The sequence below is a fragment of the Microcaecilia unicolor genome, chromosome 1, assembly GCF_901765095.1.
Source record: "Microcaecilia unicolor chromosome 1, aMicUni1.1, whole genome shotgun sequence".
In the NCBI taxonomy this organism is placed as follows: Eukaryota; Metazoa; Chordata; class Amphibia; order Gymnophiona; family Siphonopidae; genus Microcaecilia; species Microcaecilia unicolor.
Genome location: NC_044031.1, coordinates 496,249,385 through 496,275,412, shown reverse-complemented (window position 1 = coordinate 496,275,412; position 26,028 = coordinate 496,249,385). Strand labels below are relative to the sequence as shown.

Sequence of the window (26,028 nt, the reverse complement as noted above, 5' to 3'; positions counted from 1 at the left end):
TGTAAAGAATACGGACATTATGGGGACAGGACAGCAAGAACCGTCCTAATAAAGAGAAAGTCTGTGCTATCAAGACCATGTCCGTGTACTGTGCCTGCGCTGTTTCACACTGAATAGAGGCAAATAGGATAACAGAGCACCATCCTCATCGCCTACCATCCAACTTACTGCCTAGACTCAGAACTGAGTTCCGTCCTCTTACTTTTTCTGGAAAGCGATAGTTACTCTAGTTACACAGAGCACTGCACGGTATACAGTAGTACCCACACCGATTAACAAGAAAACGTGATGTCTGAACTGAATATTGTCAAATAAAAAAAATACGATGAGGTGGGAGGTAGAGAGAATCACGGGCTTCATCATAAAACAGTAGGTAATGACACAAAACGATTTGTGCTAAGGAAGAAAACGTCTCCCCCACCTTCTCCACTTTACCCCCCACCCCCCTTTTTTTTTTTTTTCAAAGCCCACCAGGAGATTGCTTTTGTTTAGCTCTTGGCTGAGCCACGTCTGGACGACAATGAGACGGTAAAAGGACCAAAATCCGAAGGGGGATTTCGTAGGTTCTGCGTCAGCTGGAGCGCAGAGGTGATTGGGGGATGCTTCGGGTTTCTCTTTCTTTGGACTAATTATAAAGTAGCTCGGTGGTGGCTCCTGTCGCACTGACACAGGGAGGAGCGCATCCATCCATCTATCTGTTAAAGAAACGAGGCAGGCTGTGGGGACTGCTCCAGCACTCTTACACTTCCTCACCCTCAGATCTCAACCCGGGCGACTGCAGCCGGAAGATTTACTATTGCTGCTGCTGACACTAACTGTGGTCTATTACTTTGTCTCTTGTTTATTGTTTTTTTATTGAGTTTCTCCAGAGACACAAATTACTTAGCTGCCCTATATATATTTGGTGCTGGAATCAAGGGACTTCAGAACAGCTACCTCTCTCTCTCTCCGGCGGATCTCCTCTTCTGGAGCAAGCAAGGAAGCTACACGGGTGAGTGACCGATTCTCTCAAAATAACTTCACTACAGATAACGTTTAAGGGAAGAATAAGCACCGTACTTTTTCTCGTGCTTGTTTCGTTTAGTTTTCACTCTCTGAACGTAATTTTGTTTCGTGGTTTGGTGTTTTTACGTTTTCCGTTTCTTCTTTTCAAAGTAATTCATTTAAGAACCTTGCGCCTGCAAACCCAGGAGTTAAGTTATACTCTATAACTTAAGGAAGTTTAGGAGAAACGAAATACCACAGCTTTAGAAGTGTGGGAACAGTATTGGTAGAGGGAGGGTATTATTTTTTCATCCAAAACACCGGTCTTATCTTGTAAATGCAACTTAAGTTAAGATCCTAAATAGAGCGTTCAGTTTCAAGATTCATGGAACTAAGCAAGAGTGGACAACTAGAATAGTGCTAACTGGGATGGTGATAGGGAGGAAGATAGTGCGTTTGCCTTTAGCTGTACACATGTCCAAAAGAATTAGTTTAAAAACAGAGAATTCCATTGACTTTAAGCTCGATTTTTATTATGGATTTGCTTTACCTTCTTGGCTGACTTCATGAGAGGAGGGGCAGATGTAGGCAAAACCACGTCCTGAAGCTCAATTTGGTCCGTCTGGTATCTGCTATTAGGGCACACTTGAGGCTGACCCCTGACTTCTTGTCTTCTCTTTTCAGTCCATGGCTTTGCTACTGAGGCACTGCAGCTTTTTGGTGGCTCTTAATGCCTGCCTGCTCGTGACAGTCCGGACAGAGTGCAACAAGGACTGCGCTTCTTGCACATACCAGCTGGGACACCATGCAGAAATCAACCCTGTGGTAAACGAGAACTTCCTTCTCTTAACAGGCAGCCTTACAAAAGAAGGAAACCAGATTGATGGTGCATAACCTCTGAAAGGATGGGATAACTAAAGTAGTTTACTTGCTAGCCAGATTTACTATTCGGTAACCAGACTAGCTAAATCAAATGTGTTGAGTAATATGGTCAAGCGCTGCGACAGCAAAATTTGATTACTACATTTACACATATGTGAAACTGGATCTGTGTGTGGGATGAGGGAGAATAATGAAGCAGAAATGTAGAATGGTGTCTGTCCGAATATGACTCACTGCAAAAAGGCTGCGTGTATTACAAACCTATTTCAGTGAGTTTTCCACATTATTACACATAACGAAAGGCAAGGACATTCAGTACCATGGAGAGCTCTCAATAGAAAGCCCGACTAGTGGATCTTTTAAGTGTTCGGAACTAACGGTGTTTTTTTTGAGAGACTTTAAGAAGTAACTGTTGCGCTTTTAATACTCCAACCAAATTGTAAAGAAAAAGCAAGCTCTCTTTTCTGTACTGTGGCTGTCTTTTAACAGTTTCTGCTCAACTTAGACAAAACTGTAAATTCGAGAAGTACACCACTCATTTTGTGGGGGGGAAAAAAATCTTCCTCTACGCCCTATGATTGTCCTAAAACTGAAAATATCATACCTAAGAGGGACCGATTATACAGATTATTTCAAAAAATCAAGTGAACCAGACTATGCAGAGTGCAGGAGCACCCAAGAGCAAATTTAAAAAATTACAGAAAAATCTTCTACAATGAATATCATAAAAATAAACCAATAACAATGTTAAAGTTTGAATCAAAATGGGAAATCTGAAAAGCAACATACACATTTAATAAGAGATTAGGATGAGAAAATGAGGGCAAAGGCTAAAGTTGGGAATATAACTAATTTAACAACCTGCAGTAATCAGTCTTGGTAATCACTTCAAAATTAGCCTTTTTCTAAATGTAGCCCACTAATTTAAATTACAAAAGACAATGTCTAGGAATAAAACGCTGTCTTTCCGGACCTTTCATTGGCAAATGATATGGAATAGGACTGTGCTATGGCACTTCCCTGAAATCAAAGCAAACCATACCTCACCTTCCAATATTGCGCATTCAGACAAAAGTTACACTCTTTCAAAAACTTACATCATCTTAACAACTATACTTCATTTGAATATTCTAAATACTGCAAATTATTACTTTTAGAATATAGTTAAAAACAGTCTGGCAACGGCAGATAGCTACCTCTAGCTATCTGCTAGTTTTCTACTCCATCTTAAAATAAAAGCCGTAAATCAAACTTCCTTCATAGTTCTATGTTCCTATTTAAGATTATAACATAATCTGTAAAGAATAAAGGTGTCAGAATGTATAACGTAAATAGCAAACTTGCATAGTGAATTGAACAATTAGTTTGCAGGAAAAATCATTTTAATTAGAGATTCACACAAAAAAAGTGACATCCTTGCAGTGGTTTGACCTTAGTGTGCAAACTTTACAATAGCCAAAAGCATAATGACTGTAGACTAAAATCATTTCATTTCAGAAACATTGCAGCATCCTATAAAAGAAAAAAGATATCATGCTGTTAGACTGCTTCAGTTTATTCCAGAATTAGTATGAAGTTATGATAAGGAAAGAAGTACCTTTCCAAAATGATTTCAATTTACCCTGCTCCTCCTGAAGCTGATAAAAAGTGTATAGATTTGTTTCATATATACACAGTGACAGAGAGAGACAGAGAGATATAGGCAAGTCTAATACTGAACATCTATGATGTTTTAAGACCTCATATAGGGTGGGTCCTTTTACTAAGGTGCACTAACAGATTTAGAATGCGCTAACAATTAGCATGTGCTAAATGATAAGAAGCCCATAAGTATAACATGGGATTCTTTGCATTTAGTGCATGCTAAATCTATTAGTGTACCTTAGTAAAAAGACCTCATAGTCTTCAAGACTAGGATATTATCCTCTGTTCCAAAAAGAGAGTGACTGCTTTATGGGAGGGAGCTGAGAAAAATGAGGATGTTATCATTAAAACTATGAATATTAAGATTTAAAAGCTGGTTTCTTCATTTCCGCAGTAGGCTACCTCTTGGTTCTGTTTGCACTGTCCAGAAAAGAAAAGCCAGCAACTTTACAGTACACTTGCTGGAGCTACCTATAGTCTGGACAGTAAAGGTTTACAGGGGGTCTTTATCTAGAAGGTTATGGAATTCTAAGGGCAATCCCTAGGCTAACACATGAACATGATTTGACCAATCCTTGTACATGTTTCCCTTAGAACAGTGGTTCCCAAACTCGATCATGGAGGCACCCAAGCCAGTCAGGTTTTCAGGAGATCCACAATGAATATTCATGAGAGAGTTTTGCATGCAGTGGAGGCAGTGTACACAAATTTCTCTCTTGAATATTCATTGTGGATTTCCTCAACAACCAGGTTGGGGAACCACTGCCTTAGAAGTAAACCACAACTAGGCTGTTATGTTGGCTTTCTGGATTTGATTTGTTGCCCTTTCCCATTCCTAACTCATAGAAAGATACAAGCTACTCCTTATCTAAGGGGGTCTTTTACCAAGGCACAGTAGCATTTTTAGCTCATAGTAGAAATCAGCTGGCGGTAAACGCCAAGATGCCCATTATATTCCTTTGGGCATCTCAGTGTTTACCACCAGCTGATTTCTACCGTGAGTTAAAAATGCTACCACGGCTTAGTAAAAGATCCATTATGTGCACTTACAATCTTATTCAGTAGAAGGTAAAGTGACTTGCCCAAGCTCACAGGCATCAGTGGGAGAAGTAGAATCTGAACTCTGGTAGCCAGCCTACTGCTCTGATCACTAAACTGTGCCTTCTGCTAGTATCTTATATCATACTGAAGACAAATGGCTATATCTGCTCAGATGGTGGTAAGGATATTATATACAGAGCTATGAATGTTGACCATATTCAGGGCAAGAACCATGAAAATAAATACTCAGTTTTGAAGACCACAATAAATAAAACTGCAGTTGGGGTCTAATAATCCTGAGCCACTGAGGCAAAAATATTATGGTACATAATTAAGGGCCCCTTTTACAAAGGCGTGCTAGCATTTTTAGTGCAATTAAAAATTAGCATGTGCTAAATACTAAGATGCCCATTATATTCCTATGAGCATCTTAGCATTTAGCACAAATGAATTTTTAGCATGCATTAAAAGCACTAGCATGCCTTTGTAAACACCCCCTAAATAGCTTAAAAGTTTACTGTTCCAGTTGTCTTTTATATTATATTTTAGAATTTAAGGTAGTTCACAAATGAATAGTTTCTTCTGCAAGAGACCCTTTTTATACTGGCAAAATGTCAATTGTACAGCAGCAATGCTTGTTTTACAGCTATAATGACACATCTGATGCTATATGATATGTGTATGACTTGAAATGTTTCATTGCTACCCACTAATCTTCATGTAAGCATTCATAACACTTAAGCAACTAAAACAAAAGATAGTACATTTGTCTAAAACAGCGGAAAACACCATTGATTAAACTTAATCCTTTTTCCAGGCTTGCACATTAGAATGCGAAGGGAAATTACCATCCTCCAAAGCCTGGGATTCCTGCAAAGAGCTACTGCAACTGGCTAAACTAGATCTTTCCCAAGAAAGAGAAAAGGACCATGAAAATGACGAGAACCTCATACTAGCCAAGAAATATGGAGGATTCATGAAAAGATATGGTGGCTTCATGAAGAAGATGGATGAGCGGTACCATATAGAACCAGAAGAAGAGAACAATGATGGTGAGATCCTTCCTAAGAGTTATGGAGGGTTCTTGAAGAAAATGGATGAGCTTTATCATATGGAACCAGAAGAAGAGAACAATGATGGCGAGATCCTTCCTAAGAGATATGGAGGGTTCATGAAGAAGGGCTCAGATAGAGATGTCTCTGATCTTCTCAAAGAGCTGCTTGGTACTGATGGTGGGGATAATTCTGAAACTGGACATTACCGAGACAGTTATCATAGACTGGGCGAAGTTAGCAAAAGGTATGGGGGTTTCATGAGAGGCTTTAAGAGGAGCCCAGAACTTGAAGATGAGGCCAAGGAGCTGCAGAAGAGATACGGTGGCTTTATGAGAAGAGTAGGGAGGCCAGAGTGGTGGTTGGATTACCAGAAACGATATGGTGGATTTATGAAACGCTTTCCTGATTCCTTTCTCCCATCAGATGAAGATGCAGAAAGCTATTCCAAAGAGATTCCAGAGATGGAAAAGCGATATGGAGGATTTATGAGATTTTAACAGCCTCCCCTTTCTTCCTCACCACAACTAAGAAAGACTGCCTCATTGATCACATTTTATTGTAAGGTGTTGCTTGCACTGTACAGTTTTTTACTGTCCTAGTTAATAATGCAACCTGCAATTGTTGTTTCAGATTCTGTATGTGTGTGTTTTTAGTTAAGAACTACCTTCTGTTTTAGTTATATTTAAGTCTTTGTTGTAGTACTATGCTAATACAATTTTTGTTAGCTCTTCCTTTTGAACAGAATAGCACATCAATAAATGCATATTGTATATATAATAAATTATTCATCTTTACTGCACAATCTTTTTTTAAATGTCTGGGACTCTTTTCGCTATTGTGCATTTAACCATGTGGGGCAATCTATTACTTCTTCAGTTTTAATGGTACACAATACAAATAGTGAAATAGCATATTCCACCATACTTATGGCTTCAGGATCTGAAATATGATTCCTCTCTGCATGTCACAATGGTTAGCCATTTGGAGCCCTGTTCATACACTTAACCATGGAATATTTTGCCATATTCTGCTCTTCAATCTTAATTTTGAATTTAATTTAAAAAATATGTGAAAGAAAATAACAGCTAATAAATATTTATGTTAGACCCATAAACATAAACTAGCAAAGGTTTGCTGCTATGAAAAAAACACTATGTATTTATTTATTGATTACCAATTTCTGACAAAATATTGCTAATTATTAAGTGTATATTTGTAGATGATGTGGATGGCATATATACTTGAATAGATTGGTACTTGTTTATTAATATTTTGTACCAGTTATGCTCTGATGATAATAAGAAATTGCACCAGAAATGTCTAGTAAAACAATCCCATTATTTTCAATGGCAAAATACTGACACAATTTTTACTTTAAAGCAAAACTGCTATTAGCCTTTATTAAATATAAGTACATAAGTACATAAGTAGTGCCATACTGGGAAAGACCAAAGGTCCATCTAGCCCAGCATCCTGTCACCGACAGTGGCCAATCCAGGTCAAGGGCACCTGGCACGCTCCCCAAACGTAAAAACATTCCAGACAAGTTATACCTAAAAATGCGGAATTTTTCCAAGTCCATTTAATAGCGGTCTATGGACTTGTCCTTTAGGAATCTATCTAACCCCTTTTTAAACTCCGTCAAGCTAACCGCCCGTACCACGTTCTCCGGCAATGAATTCCAGAGTCTAATTACACGTTGGGTGAAGAAAAATTTTCTCCGATTCGTTTTAAATTTACCACACTGTAGCTTCAACTCATGCCCTCTAGTCCTAGTATTTTTGGATAGCGTGAACAGTCGCTTCACATCCACCCGATCCATTCCACTCATTATTTTATACACTTCTATCATATCTCCCCTCAGTCGTCTCTTCTCCAAGCTGAAAAGCCCTAGCCTTCTCAGCCTCTCTTCATAGGAAAGTCGTCCCATCCCCACTATCATTTTCGTCGCCCTTCGCTGTACCTTTTCCAATTCTACTATATCTTTTTTGAGATACGGAGACCAGTACTGAACACAATACTCCAGGTGCGGTCGCACCATGGAGCGATACAACGGCATTATAACATCCGCACACCTGGACTCCATACCCTTCTTAATAACACCCAACATTCTATTCGCTTTCCTAGCCGCAGCAGCACACTGAGCAGAAGGTTTCAGCGTATCATCGACGACGACACCCAGATCCCTTTCTTGATCCGTAACTCCTAACGCGGAACCTTGCAAGACGTAGCTATAATTCGGGTTCCTCTTACCCACATGCATCACTTTGCACTTGTCAACATTGAACTTCATCTGCCACTTGCACGCCCATTCTCCCAGTCTCGCAAGGTCCTCCTGTAATCGTTCACATTCCTCCTGCGACTTGACGACCCTGAATAATTTTGTGTCATCGGCGAATTTAATTACCTCACTAGTTATTCCCATCTCTAGGTCATTTATAAATACATTAAAAAGCAACGGACCCAGCACAGACCCCTGCGGGACCCCACTAACTACCCTCCTCCACTGAGAATACTGGCCACGCAATCCTACTCTCTGCTTCCTATCTTTCAACCAGTTCTTAATCCATAATAATACCCTACCTCCGATTCCATGACTCTGCAATTTCTTCAGGAGTCTTTCGTGCGGCACTTTGTCAAACGCCTTCTGAAAATCCAGATATACAATATCAACCGGCTCCCCATTGTCCACATGTTTGCTTACCCCCTCAAAAAAATGCATTAGATTGGTGAGGCAAGACTTCCCTTCACTAAATCCGTGCTGACTTTGTCTCATCAGTCCATGTTTTTGTATATGCTCTGCAATTTTATTCTTAATAATAGCCTCCACCATCTTGCCCGGCACCGACGTCAGACTCACCGGTCTATAATTTCCCGGATCTCCTCTGGAACCTTTCTTAAAAATCGGAGTAACATTGGCTACCCTCCAGTCTTCCGGTATTACACTCGATTTTAGGGACAGATTGCATATTTCTAACAGTAGCTCCGCAAGTTCATTTTTTAGTTCTATTAATACTCTGGGATGAATACCATCAGGTCCCGGTGATTTACTACTCTTCAGCTTGCTGAACTGACCCATTACATCCTCCAAGGTTACAGAGAATTTGTTTTCATCTTAAGTGTCTGAACAATAGGTAGAATACTGTATATCTAAACAGATAGATGATCAAGTTGTTTCAATGAATTCCTAAGGGATCCTTTTACTATGCTGCGGTACAAAGGGCCCTGCACTAACTGAAGCACCTGTTTTTGCCATGCGCTATGGCCCTTTTCACTCCAGCAGGTAAAAAAAGGCTGAAAATAGCCATGGCCATGTGGTAAGATTGCTCTTATCATGTGGCCAGGTGAGAGGGAGCACTTACTGCCACCCATTGAGGTGACAGTAAGGCAGAGGAGTAGCCAGACTGGCGGGAGGGGGGTCCAGAGCCCGAGGTGAGGGGGCACATTTTAGCCCCCCCCCCCGTGCCGATGACCCCCCTGCCACCGCTGCCACCAACAACTTTGCCCCCCCTGCCAATGACCCTCTCGACCCCCCTCCTGCCACCAACCCTCCCCCGCCGTCGCCTACCTTTGATGGCTGGGGACCCCAACCCCCGCCAGCCGAGGCCCTCTTCTTCCAGTGCAAGGCTTCGTTCTGTTTCTGTGAGTCAGACTCACAGAAACAGAATGAAGCCTTGCGCTGGAAGAAGAGGACCTCAGCTGGCGGGGGTTGGGGTACCCCGCCAGCAAAGGTAGCGGACGGCGGGGGAGGGTTGGTGGTGGGAGGGGGGTCGAGAGGGTCGTTGGCAGGGGGGGCCAAAGTTGTTGGTGGCAGGAGGCGGGTCGAGAGGGTCATCAGCAGGGGGGTCCAGGGCCAAATCTATGGGGGCCCAGGCCCCCGTGGCCCCATGTAGCTACGCCACTGCAGTAAGGGCTCCTGTGCTAACCCAGTAGTAACCGGGTAGCACGCACACTGCCCAATTACTGCCAGGTTAACACAGTGCTACAAAATACAAGCCGATTTTCCCTAGCGTGGGAAATGGCGCACACTGGGGCTAGAACTACCACCGGTGCCCATATTGGGTCAGTGGTAGCTCCAGATTAGCATGTGGTAAGCCCTCGATGGGCTTATTGCCGCTTAGTAAAAGGACCCCTAAGTAAACAGAAGCTGACAGATTTTTTTCTGTTATTTTAATGCAAAATAATTATTTGTTTACTGATTTCAAAATATTGAAAATAATTTTAAACAGTGAATATGGCAGGTACATAAGTTTGGATGCCCAGCCATCATTGCTAATTTTCAAGGGGCTCTTTTAGTAAAGGTTAGTGAGTGCTAAATGCTGTGTGTCCTATTTTCAGTGCATTTTTTCTAGCAAAAAAGGTGCTGGTGCTCAAATGCTAGGTCACCCTTCAGGGGTGAGATGATCACTGTGGGACCCACCTCACAATAGTGAGGCCCCCTGCAACCAGTCACATAATCTATGACAAGGCAGAATTGATGTGAAGAGCCTGAGCTCTTTCATTAAAATTTGAGGTCCCTGGGTCAATTTTAGCAGACAATGGAAAAGGTCCTGGTATTCAGTACCCCCAACTACCCCCTGAAAAAAAGCCCTGCCTATTTTATACCTATGGGCCAGGTGGCAGTGCATGCTAATGTCCATTAACACACACTATGCTTTAGTAAAAGGGCCTCTAAGTTATTAATAAGGCCCAGAATGAGTGAGTTGTTAAGCCTTCAAGTAGTCAGGTGAACACAATTCCACAGTTGAATACTCTGACCCTTCTAACCTCTCAGGTTGTGATCGTTGTTCCTTCTACTTTAAATAACCATGGGCTTCTCTAAACAGCCATCTGAGTGTCACAAAATGAAAAGAATTCACTCTTACACAGAAGGAAGGTGATGACAAACTTTTTTATTCTTCCAGCCAGCAATTTCAACTGTTAGAAACATTGTTAAGGAAAGGAAGTTACATGGGACTATAGAAGTCAAAGCCAAGAACTGGAAGCCCAAGCAAAATTTACAATTGGTCAGAATTGCAAATCAAAATCACTGAAAATGACCTGCTGAATAAAATCTAGCTGACACTAAAGTAGTTGTCTATAGGTCCATAATACAGCATTGCTTTCACTACTACTACTACTACTACTATTTATCATTTCTATAGCGCTACAAGGCATACGCAGCGCTGTACACCATACACAACAATGACCTGCTTGGGAGAGTAACTTCATAACTAAAGACACCATCAAAAGCATGAGGAAAACAAACCTTGATATGCCTAAAACCCTTTGGAACAAAGTGCTTTGACTGATGAAATGAAAACCAAACTTTTCAGCTACAACCACACAAGATACCTTTGGAGATAAAAGGGTAGAACATTTGAAGAAAAGAACACTTTGTCAAATGATTTGAGGAAAGGTATGAGGCAGCCAGTAACACATGAATATTGTGTGGATGTAAGGAAGAATGAATTCATCTAAATATCAACAAATCTTAGAAACTAATGGCCCACAATCGATGAAGAAACTGAAGCTGAAAGAAGCTGGATATTTCATTCAGCAAGGCAACAATCCGAAACGTACTTCAAAATCAACCAATGAAGTGCCCACAGAAAAGAAAAATGAAGTTTTTGGAATTGCTTACACATTCCTGAGATTTCAATATGCTTTATAATTTGGAAGAAGATCATAAACATGCAGTGCATGCAAGGAGTAGAATATTTTTGAGCTAAGAGTGGGGAAACATTTGAAAAGCATGAATAGAAATGAGATGCTACAAAGTACTAGTTGAATGGATCTCCAAACCTTTGCACCTGACGTATTCACTATTTTCTTATTCTGAATCTTTTTTTTAACTTCCAATAAATAGTAAATATTTAAAACTGCAGAAAGATGTTGACATAGATCTTCAAATTGGCAACAGATAAGTACTGGTAGGAGGTACATTCATTGGTACTAACCAGATAGTACCAATGAATATTTTCTCTGACCACCTCAGCACTATCCAGACAGTGCCAGGACACAGCTAGTGTTTATCCAGATAGCAGCAATATTCACCCTACTAACCGGTTTTCAAATCGAATAAAGTTAGGACAGCAAAAAGGCTGCCCTAACTTTCTCTGGTTAGCTATCCAGTTAGTGGTTTGAATATTGTTGCTTAATGGATGCCACTTCCAGGTTGGCGCTGAAGCTGGTACTTAACACTGACAAGACTGCTGCCTGTTGGTTTTCTGGTGTTTCAACATCTCCCTCTCCTCCCATTCATCTTATTGGAGCCCCTATCACCCCAATATCTAGTCTTCACTACTTAGGAATTAATCCATGATTTTTTCCTATTTTTCTTGCTGCAAATTTCTCACTTATCCAGAGTTAGCGTTCTGATTTTTCAGCAATTACGGGCAATTCATCACCTCTTTGACGCTAATCATTTCCATGATCTCATTCTCTCTTTTTTCACATTCCACCTTGACTACTGTAAAAGTTACAAACTCTTCAAAACATTGCCATCCGTTTACTTAGTGGTGCCCGTCATTATGATGATCACACTACACCTCTGTTAAAGCCATTTGTCATCCAACGATGTATCCTTTACAAAGTAGCAACACTGATCCAGGCTTTCCGAGTTTATCTGGCTAGCTTTCCTGTCTCACAATTCCTTATTCTCCAGCAAGAGTTCTCCACTCCATTAATCATCATCGTCTAATACTTCCAAGTCCAAATATGTATCTTTAGAATCAAATAGGCATTGTGCATTTTTCTTTTTTTCACCTCATGTCTGGAACAATCTTCCCCCTTCCCTCCACAGCAATCTCTCCTTTCCAAAAAAAATAAATCTGAACTTAAGACTTGTATTTATACAGGTTTTCGGAGTGCCAGATAGTTAGAGCTCACCAGCCACTCCTCTCTCTCCTTTTGTTCCCCTTCCTACTATATGAAGTTTTTCTTTCTCCTCCCCCAGTTCCCTTTCTCTACCTGTCTTCCCTCTATCCCTCTCAGTGTGATTGAATTTACTTTCCTATCGAAAATGGAGTTTCTTTCCTTTTTGTTGAACTTTTTGTAGTATGTACAACACTCTGCCCTGCATAGTCAGAGCAGTATAGTAAGCACTATTAAACTACTAGGTAAAAAGGCCTGTTTCTGAAACCAATGAAACAGGCGCTAGCAAGGTATTGGCTTCCTGCAATTAATGTTTTCCGTCTGTCATCGCACATACCCACAGCACCAACATCCACGCGAATGTTCTTCTCATTCTAGCGATGTTGCTGTGCTGTGTGCTGCACACAAAATGACCCCTTCTGCTGACTCTCCTCCCTTCTTCACATACACTTGCGTCTGATAGGTCCCTCATGCATCTGACGTCATGTACCGCTGCCTGGGAACTGTTAAGCGATCCCTTCACTATCAGTGTTCCGCCCTCAAAGTCATCACATTTTGACACAAGTGCGGGGCACAGATAGATGGGCAGAGAGAGATGTCTACACCGTTACGAACCCACGAACCCTTGAGTGAAGCCACGGAGTCAGCTTCAGAACATTGGAGGTGCTTTTTATTATAGTAGATAAACTATCTGGGTACTCTGAACATCTGGTTTCATTTTTAACTTTAATGGCCAGCATTCTGCCTAAATGCTGACTATCACAGTTAAATATTGGGCAAGTTGTGAACCTGCATATAATGTGTACAGTGCTGCTTACGCCTAGTAGCGCTATAGAAATGATTAGTAGCAGAAGTAACAGAATGTGAAAATAACACCTTACCAGGAGTGTAGGTAGAAAGTATTAAAGTTTCTCATAATGAGCAAAAAGTCGTAACTCAAGCCAGTGCTTCTTGATCCCATTAGTTGAGTATAGTTCAACTTCTATGTCCATTTTTCCGCATGTTTTGAAAACTAGTTTTAAAGATTTCAGACTTGCCTTTGTCATATTTGACTCCTGGTGACCCCACAGTGAGGGACTCCCCTTCATGGACATAATATAGGAGTGGTTTTTACTATTGCTTTATCCTGAGGCAGAGAGGATCAAGTGACTTGTACAAGGGCACAAAGAGCTGCTCTGGAATTTGAACTTGGGCCTTTCTGGCTCCCAGCCCACTGCTGCAAACATTAGACTATTCCTCTGCTGTGGTAAGGATTATCTGATGGGTATGTTGGTGTTAGGGTCAGATATATTGTATCCCTCATTTAATGTTTGTTAGGTATTTTTAGACTACAATTTCTATGTCAAACTTCATTTATGCTTATAATAATGTGAAAAATGGCCCAAAAATGTCTTCCTGTGTGACAGAACAGGCCCATGATTTTTCCACAATATCCACTTCTAATACCAACATTCCATACTTCTTTCAACTAGTATAATCAATCATTGACATATCTCTGTAAGGCCTTATATGGAACTTTAGACACACATAGGAAACAAGAATACAAGAAATGAAATTTAAAAACTAATGGCCTAAACCAAGACTTTGGAACCTTTATCATTTGTCATGCCATTTCCAGTGACTAAGATTCTGCTAAATGTCTCTAACTGATGCTAATTAAATCTCCATTGAACAACTCCCACTATATATGAAAGCCACCTTCTTTCTACCCAACAGTAACATTGGAAGAAGGGACCTGTGTGGTCTTCAAAACTCATATACTGCAACATAATTTCTATTGTTCCCTCCAATGACTTTTACAACCTACTAAAACTCCAGTTTTCCACAGGAATAATATGACTACTGCACTCCAGAAATATGATTAAAGAAAAAATGTTGAATTGTGCTGAAAGCTTTTGTCATCACATTGAAAATCAATTTCCATTTAGCAAAATGTCATCTGCTGAGCTTTTTTTCTGCAAAATCCTGTAATATAAAACAAACTGTTTGAAGATATGTGCCATGTTCACAAGTGAAGATGACACCAATATTGTGGAGGAGTGGCCTAGTGGTTAGGGGGCTGGACTTTGGTCCTGAGGAACTGAGTTTGATTCCCAGCACAGGCAGCTCCTTGTGACTCTGGGCAAGTCACTTAACCCTCCATTGCCCCATGTAAGCCGCATTAAGCCTGCCATGACTGGGAAAGCGCAGGGTACAAGTGTAACAAAAATAAAATAGATACTACTGGAGATTATACATGGAATGTTGCTACTATTGGAGATTCTACATGGAATGTTGCTATTCCACTAGTAACATTCCATGTAGAAGGCTGCGCAGGCTTCTGTTTCTGTGAGTCTGACGTCCTGCACATACGTGCAGGACGTCAGACTCACAGAAGCAGAAGCCTGCGTGGCCACATTGATGATCTGCAAGGGCCGACCTCTACTTCAGGCACAGGCAGCTCCTTGTGACTCTGGGCAAGTCATTTAACCCTCCATTGCCCCATGTAAGCCGCATTGAGCCTGCCATGACTGGGAAAGCGCAGGGTACAAATGTAACAAAACAAACAAACAAATGCACTTATATAAAATGCTGATTACAGTACCAGCATTATCCTATTCTTGTACTCAGTCATCTAGGAGGCAATTTAAAGCTGTCCACATTGGTGAAAAATACATGTGTACTTTTTATTATGTGGACTCTGCTGGATTTTCAAAGCAGAAGTGAGTACATATTTTCACTTCAAAGATTATCCCAGGAAAACTACTATATGTACTGTATGTGCTGCTGTTCAGTACATATATATACTTTCAGGACAAAAATATTCACACACTTTTGAAAATCCAGTAGTATACACATGAATGCAAACTTCACTCCAACCCCATCCCTGGGAATGCCTCTGCTCACTGTGGGGCCGATACTGAAAGGTACCATGAGCCTACCCGTGGAGTTACATGCACATTAATGTCTGAGTAATGCAGAGAGGGATCAAGCATGGGTATTAATTCACACAGAAGACAAGGCTGCATATTGCATTAAAATGCATGCTAAAGAGGCCATTAAGTATTCTGTGGCAATGCAAAAAAGGAAATAGTGGCTTTTTATGCTCAGACAACATGTCTGCATGTCCAAACAAAAATGAAAGTGCTAGCATACATCTGTGCCCATTCTCCTGCACATAAATATCAGCCTTGCAAAACTTTTATGTACAAGATGTTTTTGAGAGGCTAATATTTCTATACAGAAGAACAGCCACAGATATGAGCTGGCACTTTCATTTTCTCTAGGCTGGTGTACAAGCAGCACTTAATGTGACACCTAGATCTTTTTCCTGGGTGCTGACTCCTAAGGTGGACCCTAGTATCAGGTAACTATGATTCTGATTATTCTTCCCAATGTGCATCACTTTGCTTTTGTTTACATTAAATTTCATCTGCCATTTGAATGCCCCGTCTTCCAGTTTCCTAAGGTCTTCCTGCAATTTTTCACAATCTGCATGTGTTTTGACACATTGGAATAGTTGTGTGTCATCTGCAAATGTGATTACCTCACTCATCGTACCATTTTCCAGAACATTTATAAATATGTTAAATGGCATCAGTTCCATTGCAGATCCCTTCAGCAATTCACTGTTCACCCTCCTCCATTGAGAAAAATGGCCATTTAACACTACCCTGTTTTCTGTCCAATAACCAATTCCTAATCCACAAAAGGACATTGCCTCGTATCACATGACTTTTTAATTTTCTCAGGAGTCTCTCATAAGGAACTTTGTCAAAAGCTCTCTGAAAATCTAGATACACTACATCAACCGGCTCACTTTTATCCATATGTTTTACGCCTTCAAAGAAATGAAGCAAACTGGTAAGGCAAGACTTTCCTTGGCTGAACCCATGCTGACTCTCTCCCAATAAACCATGTTTTGTCTACATGTTCCATAACTTTATTCTTTATAATAGTTTCCACTATTTTCCCCGGCACTGAAGGCATGCTTACCAGTCTAATTTCCAGGATCACCCCTGGAACCCTTTTTAAAAATCAGTGTTACATTGGCCACCCTGCAATCTTCAGGTAGTATGGATGGATGATTTCAACAACAGGTTACAGATCACTAACAACAGATGAGCAATTTCATTTTTGAGTTCTGTCAGTACCCTAGGGTGTATGCCATCCAGTCCAGGTTATTTATCACTCTTTAACTTGTCAATGTGGCTCAGTACGTCCTCCAGGTTCATCGAGGTTCCTCTGCTTCGTTACCCTTGAAAACCATTTCCAGTACATATAGATCTCTTGCATCTTCTTTCATACAGACTAAACTACAAAATTCATTCAGTCTCTCCACTGTGGCCTTATACTCCCTGAGTGCCCCTTTTGCTCCTTCATGGTCTAATAATATATCTCAGGGGGGTTGGACCAGTATTCAGGATATCTGCAGATTTGTGGATATCCTGGAAATCTAATTGGCTGAGGGCCCACCAGGGCATGTTTTAGAACCACTAACCTAGAAATAATAAAGATATCAGATTCGCATGGTCACTCAATAGGTCATATTATTAAGGGATAGAAAAGGGATGAATTTACTATAGGTATAAGTAGTGGAGTTTGAAGGCATGGTCCTCAGAAGAGGAAATATATTCTACAGAATACCGTGTACTAATATTATTTTTCATTTTTTTTTTATCTTGCAGGACCTGCCATTGATAAAGAAAATCATAGGAATTTAGAAACACAATGTCAAAATGCCAGAATAATTTGGTGTTATGTAATTTAAAGCACTTCAATAAGTAGTACAATGGCCCAATGATGATATTATGGTGATGAATACATGAAAAAGTGGCTGTTCCACTCTATAATGTCCTTGCATTATGAAGGTCCAACATTTAAAAATTGTACTTATTACTTATTGAATCAGAAAGCCAGGAGTGCTGGGCACATTTTTCCTGACAAAAGACTTCCTTTGGAGTGTCAGTGGCACAAGCTAGAATTTAATACTGGCCACTAACATGCCATAGCTTTCATTTTGCCCATTGCACCAAAGCATGTCCTGTTCAATGCCTGGTCGAACCTGGTCTGAAGGTGGCAGGAAGCAGCTATTAGGAGGAAGAGATCCAATAAACATGTACATTTCTGTCTTCTGCTCTAGATGTTTCAAGATCCTGAGGAACACAGAGGCTCTTGAAATGAGGTACAGGTCAACCAGAACACACAGCCCAACCTGCAGCTGCTCTGCAAGCAGTTTAGCTTTTAGCTTTTAACCCCTTATTCAATTGTTTAATACCCCTGGAGGCATATTTTCAAAGCACTTAGCCTTCCAAAGTTCTATAGGTTTCTATGGAACTTTGGAAAGCTAAATGCTTTGAAAATATACTTGCTGATGTTTTAATCAGTCCCATAACAAATGAAACTCCTTAATTTCTTATTTGTCCTGTTTGTCTGTTTTGAATAGATTTTACGCTCTGTCAAGCAGGAACTGTCTCTTACATGTTTGTGTACAGTGCTGCCTTCCAGTAGTATTATTGAAAGATAAGTAGTACTAATAGCATTAGTAGTAGTACAGCAACCATACGCCTCAGAACTAGAAAGTGAGAGCTTCTCAAGTCAGGGAAGAAAAGTATGTAAGACCAGTACAGGGCCAAGCTATTAGATGTATACTTACACAATGCAGTTTGAGTACTGTCCTCTTATAGGTGTGTGTACAGCCACAATCTTGGCCCACACTCACTTGTGGAAAGGTAGCTTCCAATGTAGCACCGCTCGGTCAGCAATATAACTGATGACACATTTGTAGAGCAGTATCTCCCTGCTCCGTGAATCACTGATAATCTAACTTGACCTTAAAATGCCTGGAAGGGACAACATTCCCAGCCTTCCACATACTACTGCCCATGAAGCTGGTACTGTTGAGCAACTGCCTATATGGTGGCCTCCAATCATGCACTTGCCCTCAAATTGAACATCTAGAAGAAATCTACTAGTCTCTCAGTGAGTGCTATAAAAAACACATTTAAACATAGCCATTGCAGCTGGTGATATATGGAAACATGGTATCTGACCTTGATATGTGCCTACTGCCACACCACCAGTTCAATTCCACATTGTTGCCATAGCCCAACGTCAAGCTTTCAAAGGAGCTGCAGTACTACCAAGACACTCTGCATATCTATCCCAACCCCCGCCCCCCTGTAGAATATGGATATCACTGTCTCAGCATAGCTACATCTTGCCATCTATACTGCTTCTATAACTTGATCAACCATCACTGTTGTCTCGGGCACTGGTGGTTACCACATAAATGGGTAGCTCTTCAAAATGCAATAGGAATCTATTTATGTCACTCCCTTCTGCTGATCCTTGCTGTAACCATCTTCTAATACTTGCTATAAGGAAGGAGGAGAGCACAAAGAAGAGGATGAAGAGAAGGAGAGGAAGAGCACATAAGAGGAAGAGAGAACAATGGAGAAGTAAAGCATGATAGAAAAGGGGAAGGAAAGGAGGAGGAGGGCAAGGAAGTGAAGACAGAGGAGGTGGAGGACACTATGGTGGCAAGGGCCCATGAGAGGATTCAGAAGTAGGAGTGGACAGAAGAGATGAATATCTCTACAGAGGAAAACACCCATGAGAAGGTGGAAGGGGGAATCAGAGGACTAGCCATGGAGTCTGTGGAGCTGCTGGCCATGAAGCCTGTGCTGGCGGCTCAGCAGTTGGACTAGATGGGTTCATATGAGGTTCCACCAGAGTTCTTCAACTTTGAAAATTCATTCTTTGCAACACTACAACACTACAGTTCATAATGGTCATCAAACAACTCTTCCGTTCTTGTTTTCCTTTATGTGATCCTACCACATAATCCGTCATGTGGTCCTACCACATGAACCTTATCCTACCACAACATAACCTTGTATTTGTTTATGCAGGAGTCTACAAACACCTCTCCGGCACTATGTAAGCCACATTGAGCCTGCAAATAGATGGGAAAATGTGGGGTACAAATGTAACAAATAAATAAATAAATATTCCTAACTTACAAAAACAAAATGCATATTGGGGGTAATTCTCAAAAGATCACCTAAAGTTAGGTGCCAGGATGATGCGTGCTAAGTGCAAATTCTATCTCGGCAATTATATGTGTAATTGCCATAATAGAATACTATTGTTGGTCCTGAGTTACACGCCTAACTTTAGGCATGAGTGCTTACGCTAGCTCAAAGGTTGTGTAAATTATCATGCCTAACTGCTGTCAGATCGGCATGTGACTGATAGTATTCTATAACCCATTTGTGTAAGTGCTAGACATGTCCCTGACCTGCCCATGACCCTTCCAGGTCCACGCCTCCTTGCAGTTGTGCGCTATGGATTCTGCATGCACAATTTGTAGAATCCCGACTAATGGCAGTATGCATATATCTGTTACTTAGCACCAATTATAGTCAATAATTGGTTGTAATTTTTTAAAGAAAGTTATGCATATAACTGACACAGTTCTATAACTTGTACACACAACTTTGCACACTAATCGTAAGGGTTTATGCCTATCTGGTGAGCCATTTCTGCCATCTACCAAAGGGCCCACACATGTTCAAAATAAATCGTATGCAAATGAGCTGCTCATAAAAACAGCAAGCAAGGGGGAAAACTGATTGCTAATCTGCACATGGGCAGAACAGTCAATCACTAAGCGTGATTGCTCTGCGCATTCTCAGAACAGCGTGTGCTACCCATGGCTTTCATACATGCATACAAGCTGTGTGCATGAAAGTCATGTGCAGCTTTTTAATTTTTTTCCAAAAGTGGAGCTAGATGAAACGGAAGGAAAATAAAGTCAGGCTGTTCAGGACTCTGCAAGATTATGAACTACACAAAAGTAGAAGTATTGTAGTTTGAAAGTAAAAGCTGAGAAAAACTGATCTGGCAGATATGGGGTCATTCAAGTTTTGCAGTAGCCCATGGGAGTTTTTCATTTTAATGAAATTAACAGAAAATGTAGAATATCATTGCAAAGTTTGAAGGAGCAGGCTGTGCCGTGAATACTGATGGAAGGAGAGAGAAGTCCAAAGAAAAGGGAGAACTGGCTGCTGCATTGCCTTGACCCTTCACTGTTGATCCCACTGCCACAAAGGACCTGATATGACAGCTCCTGACCTCCCACAAAATGTCTCTAGCTAAAGGTAGGCAGTCCTTTCTTTGCATCACTTGGAATGACTGTGCATCCCTCAGAATGCACATTTACAATGTAATCAGCTACTTTAAATAATTTTGCCTATGATTCTCATAGGCTGCTGCTGTGAATGGTAAAAAGCTTGCAAAGCCCCTTTGTGCATTCCCCGCTAAAGACCATGCTCACTGAAGCAACTGGAACTGGTCAAAAGCGCACACTGCTGGCAAGGTAACTTTTGTGCATCAGGTCCTCAGTTTATTTGACACAAGATTCCACCTGTCCATTTATATACACCCACTTCATGTTATAATGCACACATCATCTGAAAAACCATGCAGTCTAGGATCTCAACACCTGAAGAGGTGGTCAAACAGCCAATTTGCCATGCCTATGGGATCCATCTCCACTCCCAAGTAATAGCTGAAGAACCCCCCTAACCAAAGTATTATACTTTAGCTTGTAGCTGCCATTGTCTATTTATGGACTATAAAGGGGGGGGGGGGGGGTCTAATGGAGAGATCCACAAACCAAACTGATAGTGTCAAAAATTCCTGATATGATGACACACCGCAATACTTTATTTTTGTTCCCATGAGAAGTGTGACTGAACCTCACTTATTTCAAAGGTTATTCTCCATACTGTGTTTTGCATTCACACAAAGTTATGACCCCTGAGGAAGGCTCATCACCAAAATACAGCCCATGTTGGGTCTGGACTGTTTATGCAACTTTTATTAGAGAGAATAAAAATTTTTTATGTCTTGAAGATATTGGACTTCTGGTAGTTCTTGGAACTTTTTCCTTCCACTTTGTGTTTTTTTTAATAATGAAACCCCTAACATAACATTTTCTTTATTATTAATTAATGTATTTGTTTAAAATATTTATAGATTGCAACTATCCACAGTTCTAGGTGGTGTATATTGAAAACATGCATAATAAAATAGGCATAATAAGGTGCTTAAGACATTGTGGAACTCATTTTCAAAACAGAAAAATGTCCAAAAAGCAGCACAAAGTTGCAACTGGATTTTTTCTTTTGCCAAAACACTCAAATCACTATTTTCAAAACACATTTTAAGACCATTTTCTATACAGTTCATCTCAATCTCAAGGGGGCGTATTGGAGGCAGGATCTGGGTGGAAATTTACAAGTTACAGCTTACAAATAATCATTTGTGGAGAGAAGTGGCCTAGTGGTTAGAGCACCAGTCTTGCAACCCAGAGGTGGCCAGTTCAAACCCCACTGCTGCTCCTTGTGATCTTGGGCAAGTCATTTAACCCTCCATTGCCTCAGGTACAAACCTAGATTTTGAACCCTCCTGGGACAGAGAAATATCTAGAGTACCTGAATGTACTTGAGATACTACTGAAAAAGGTGTGAACAAAATCTAAATAAATAAATAAATTCAAACATCACTTCCTGAATATCAGTGCTTTAAATTTGTGCAACTACCAAATCCTCTCCATTTACATTGGTGACGTCATAGATGCGTTCCTGTCACGGTGTACCGCAGTACTGGATTTTCTCAGCTAAGGGTAAGTTTCCCCTCTTTTTATTTGACACTTTTTCATTTCATAGCTATATGCATTATGTACCCCATAGTCATCTTCACTAGTCTATCCGACTGCACGCTGTTCCGTTTTAGTTTCATTTTTGGCACCAATTCCTTTTTTCTCCTTCTTACTCCCTACTATAGACACTGAATCATATATCTGCATCTATTCCAATACATTGAGGCATATGTTTTCACAGCATTCAAACGTGACTCAAAGTCTGTCATACACTTCTGATTTGGTAAGACTGTCACCATCATTTCTCGTTCATAAATTAATGTCAGCCCTACTTTTCAGCGTTTTATTTACAGACACATTGGTTTATTCTTTCAAAACTTTGGCATCAACCACTACAGTTTCACAGTATGTTAAGTTTTATACATTCAGGCTCGTCTAGATATACACTTTTTAAATGCCTTAATCTTATTGTTTTTTCTATTCTTCAGAAGCCTAACAACTACTTTTCTCTTGGTTAAGCCATCAGCCAAACACAAGAGGTAAAAACCTTTTTTCACATACATTTACAGATAATGATTATCAGGTCTATGTGTACACACTATTGATAGCATTTTTCACTTGTTTTAGTTCGCACATTTGTTTGTCCGATTCTAAAAATATTGGATTGTTTATCACCTGATTACCTTTGACCCAAGCTAACTAGTCATACGCTAGGAACTCACACAGAGCAAACACAGGAGAACTAGTAAAGCTGTACACAGGCTAACAAGCAAAGCTGTGCCCAGGCTAACTAGTCACACGCTAGGAACTCACACTGAACTGGACAATGTAGCAGTGCACAGAGCACTCTAACATACCAGGGACTTTAGACGATGCAAAGGCCAAGGCTGCAGTCTCTAAGTGATTAATAAAGCCCTTCAACACCAGAGGCGCAGCTGCAGCAATCTCTAAGAAACTACGGAGGCTGTTCAGGCACAAACCAAGGAGCAGGCAGAAAGCACAGTGAAACACAGAGAGGCTTCCCACACCCAGGTGTAGTGTAGTGAAGCAATTAGAGTCATGCTGGAAGCAGCCAGCACAGAGAGAGAGAAAGAGAGAGAGCTAACCCAGGCAACACCCACAGGTTCAGTATAGTGAGGCAATTAGTGTCATGCTGCTGGATGCAGACAGCACAGGGAGCCAGAGCTAGCTCAGAAAGGACAGACAGAAGAAACAGGAGCCAGCTAGGAAGCTGACCTCCAGGAACAAGGTAAGTCTGAGGGTGGTCACGGCCACAGACGTGACAGTACCTCCCCTTCAAGACCCCCCCCCCCCTCCGGTCTCCACGGGGGGTTCAGGTGTCCAGGGGTAACTGTGGTGAAACCTCCTGATGGGTTTCAAAACCCAGACATGGATCACTGGACTGGAAGTCCCAAGGAAGATCAAAACTGGCAGACAGGAGCAGAGCTTGTAAACAGGAGGCTCCTTCGAATCACCGCTGGACCAACTCGGGAACTTGGAAGCATCAAGAGGAACAAAATTCAAAAGGAACCCTTCCCTGAGGGAACCCACAATGTCCTGGACCTCTTGGTGATTCCATGTAGTGGCAGGAACAAAGCTGGAGCCACTACCCCAGCTGTCATCAGAAGCTGGACTGAGGCCCGAAGTGGCATCCCAGTCTTGACAGGACCTAGAAGTCTGAACAGAAGCAGATCTGGAACTGGAACCTGGGTTGGCATCCAAAGCTGGGCCGGGATTGGGACCCGGACTGGAATCAAACACTTGTCTGCAACTGGAACTGGATTCAGGAGCTTGACTGGAACTGGAACTCAGCAAGAGGTCAGCCCCCTGACTGGCAGAGGAACTCGGGGCGAACTCAGCATCTTGGCTGGAACTGGAACTCTGAGCATAAGTACATAAGTACATAAGTAGTGCCATACTGGGAAAGACCAAAGGTCCATCTAGCCCAGCATCCTGTCACCGACAGTGGCCAATCCAGGTCAAGGGCACCTGGCACGCTCCCCAAACGTAACAACATTCCAGACAAGTTATACCTAAAAATGCGGAATTTTTCCAAGTCCATTTAATAGCGGTCTATGGACTTGTCCTTTAGGAATCTATCTAACCCCTTTTTAAACTCCGTCAAGCTAACCTCCCGTACCACGTTCTCCGGCAACGAATTCCAGAGTCTAATTACACGTTGGGTGAAGAAAAATTTTCTCCGATTCGTTTTAAATTTACCACACTGTAGCTTCAACTCATGCCCTCTAGTCCTAGTATTTTTGGATAGCGTGAACAGTCGCTTCACATCCACCCGATCCATTCCACTCATTATTTTATACACTTCTATCATATCTCCCCTCAGCCGTCTCTTCTCCAAGCTGAAAAGCCCTAGCCTTCTCAGCCTCTCTTCATAGGAAAGTCGTCCCATCCCCACTATCATTTTCGTCGCCCTTCGCTGTACCTTTTCCAATTCTACTATATCTTTTTTGAGATACGGAGACCAGTACTGAACACAATACTCCAGGTGCGGTCGCACCATGGAGCGATACAACGGCATTATAACATCCGCACACCTGGACTCCATACCCTTCCTAATAACACCCAACATTCTATTCGCTTTCCTAGCCGCAGCAGCACACTGAGCAGAAGGTTTCAGCGTATCATCGACGACGACACCCAGATCCCTTTCTTGATCCGTAACTCCTAACGCGGAACCTTGCAAGACATAGCTATAATTCGGGTTCCTCTTACCCACATGCATCACTTTGCACTTGTCAACATTGAACTTCATCTGCCACTTGCACGCCCATTCTCCCAGTCTCGCAAGGTCCTCCTGTAATCGTTCACATTCCTCCTGCGACTTGACAACCCTGAATAATTTTGTGTCATCGGCGAATTTAATTACCTCACTAGTTATTCCCATCTCTAGGTCATTTATAAATACATTAAAAAGCAACGGACCCAGCACAGACCCCTGCGGGACCCCACTAACTACCCTCCTCCACTGAGAATACTGGCCACGCAATCCTACTCTCTGCTTCCTATCTTTCAACCAGTTCTTAATCCATAATAATACCCTACCTCCGATTCCATGACTCTGCAATTTCTTCAGGAGTCTTTCGTGCGGCACTTTGTCAAACGCCTTCTGAAAATCCAGATATACAATATCAACCGGCTCCCCATTGTCCACATGTTTGCTTACCCCCTCAAAAAAATGCATTAGATTGGTGAGGCAAGACTTCCCTTCACTAAATCCGTGCTGACTTTGTCTCATCAGTCCATGTTTTTGTATATGCTCTGCAATTTTATTCTTAATAATAGCCTCCACCATCTTGCCCGGCACCGACGTCAGACTCACCGGTCTATAATTTCCCGGATCTCCTCTGGAACCCTTCTTAAAAATCGGAGTAACATTGGCTACCCTCCAGTCTTCCGGTACTACACTCGATTTTAGGGACAGATTGCATCTTGGCTGGAACTGGAACTTGGAATGGACTCAGCCTCTTGGCTGATCCTGGAACTCGGAACGGTCTCAGCATCTTGGCTGATCCTGGAACTCGGAACGGACTTAGCATCTTGGCTAGCACTGGAACTCGGAGCGGACTCAGCATCTTGGCTGGAACTAGAACTTGGAACTGACTCAGCATCTTGTCTGATCCTGGAACTTGGAATGGACTCAGCAACTTGGCTAGCACTGGAACTCAGAGCGGACTCAGCATCTTGGCTGGAACTGGAAACGGACTCAGCCTCTTGGCTGATACTGGAACTCGGAACGGACTCAGCATCTTGGCTAGCAGTGGAACTCAGAGCGGACTCAGCATCTTGGCTAGCACTGGAACTCAGAGCGGACTCAGCATCTTGGCTGGAACTGGAAACGGACTCAGCCTTTTGGCTGATACTGGAACTTGGAACGGACTCAGCATCTTGGCTGGAACT

At 41.6% G+C, this 26,028-nt stretch overlaps 1 protein-coding gene across 1 annotated transcript; it reads left to right on the top strand.

Moving 5' to 3' along the window:
• Positions 1-332: 332 nt before the first annotated feature.
• PENK (proenkephalin) lies at positions 333-6,347 on the top strand. Its single transcript, XM_030190154.1, has 4 exons — positions 333-373; positions 870-991; positions 1,669-1,809; positions 5,369-6,347. Exons 3-4 carry the CDS (start codon positions 1,672-1,674, stop codon positions 6,101-6,103), a joined length of 873 nt encoding a protein of 290 aa, XP_030046014.1. The 5' UTR covers positions 333-373; positions 870-991; positions 1,669-1,671; the 3' UTR covers positions 6,104-6,347.
• Positions 6,348-26,028: the final 19,681 nt, after the last annotated feature.

Excerpts from the sequence above, each read along its gene's own strand:
- PENK (XM_030190154.1), top strand. The coding sequence starts at position 1,672 with ATGGCTTTGCTACTGAGGCACTGCAGCTTTTTGGTGGCTCTTAATGCC. Across the intron at positions 1,810-5,368 it reads ATGCAGAAATCAACCCTGTG|GCTTGCACATTAGAATGCGA; the intron begins GTAAACGAGAAC and ends TCCTTTTTCCAG.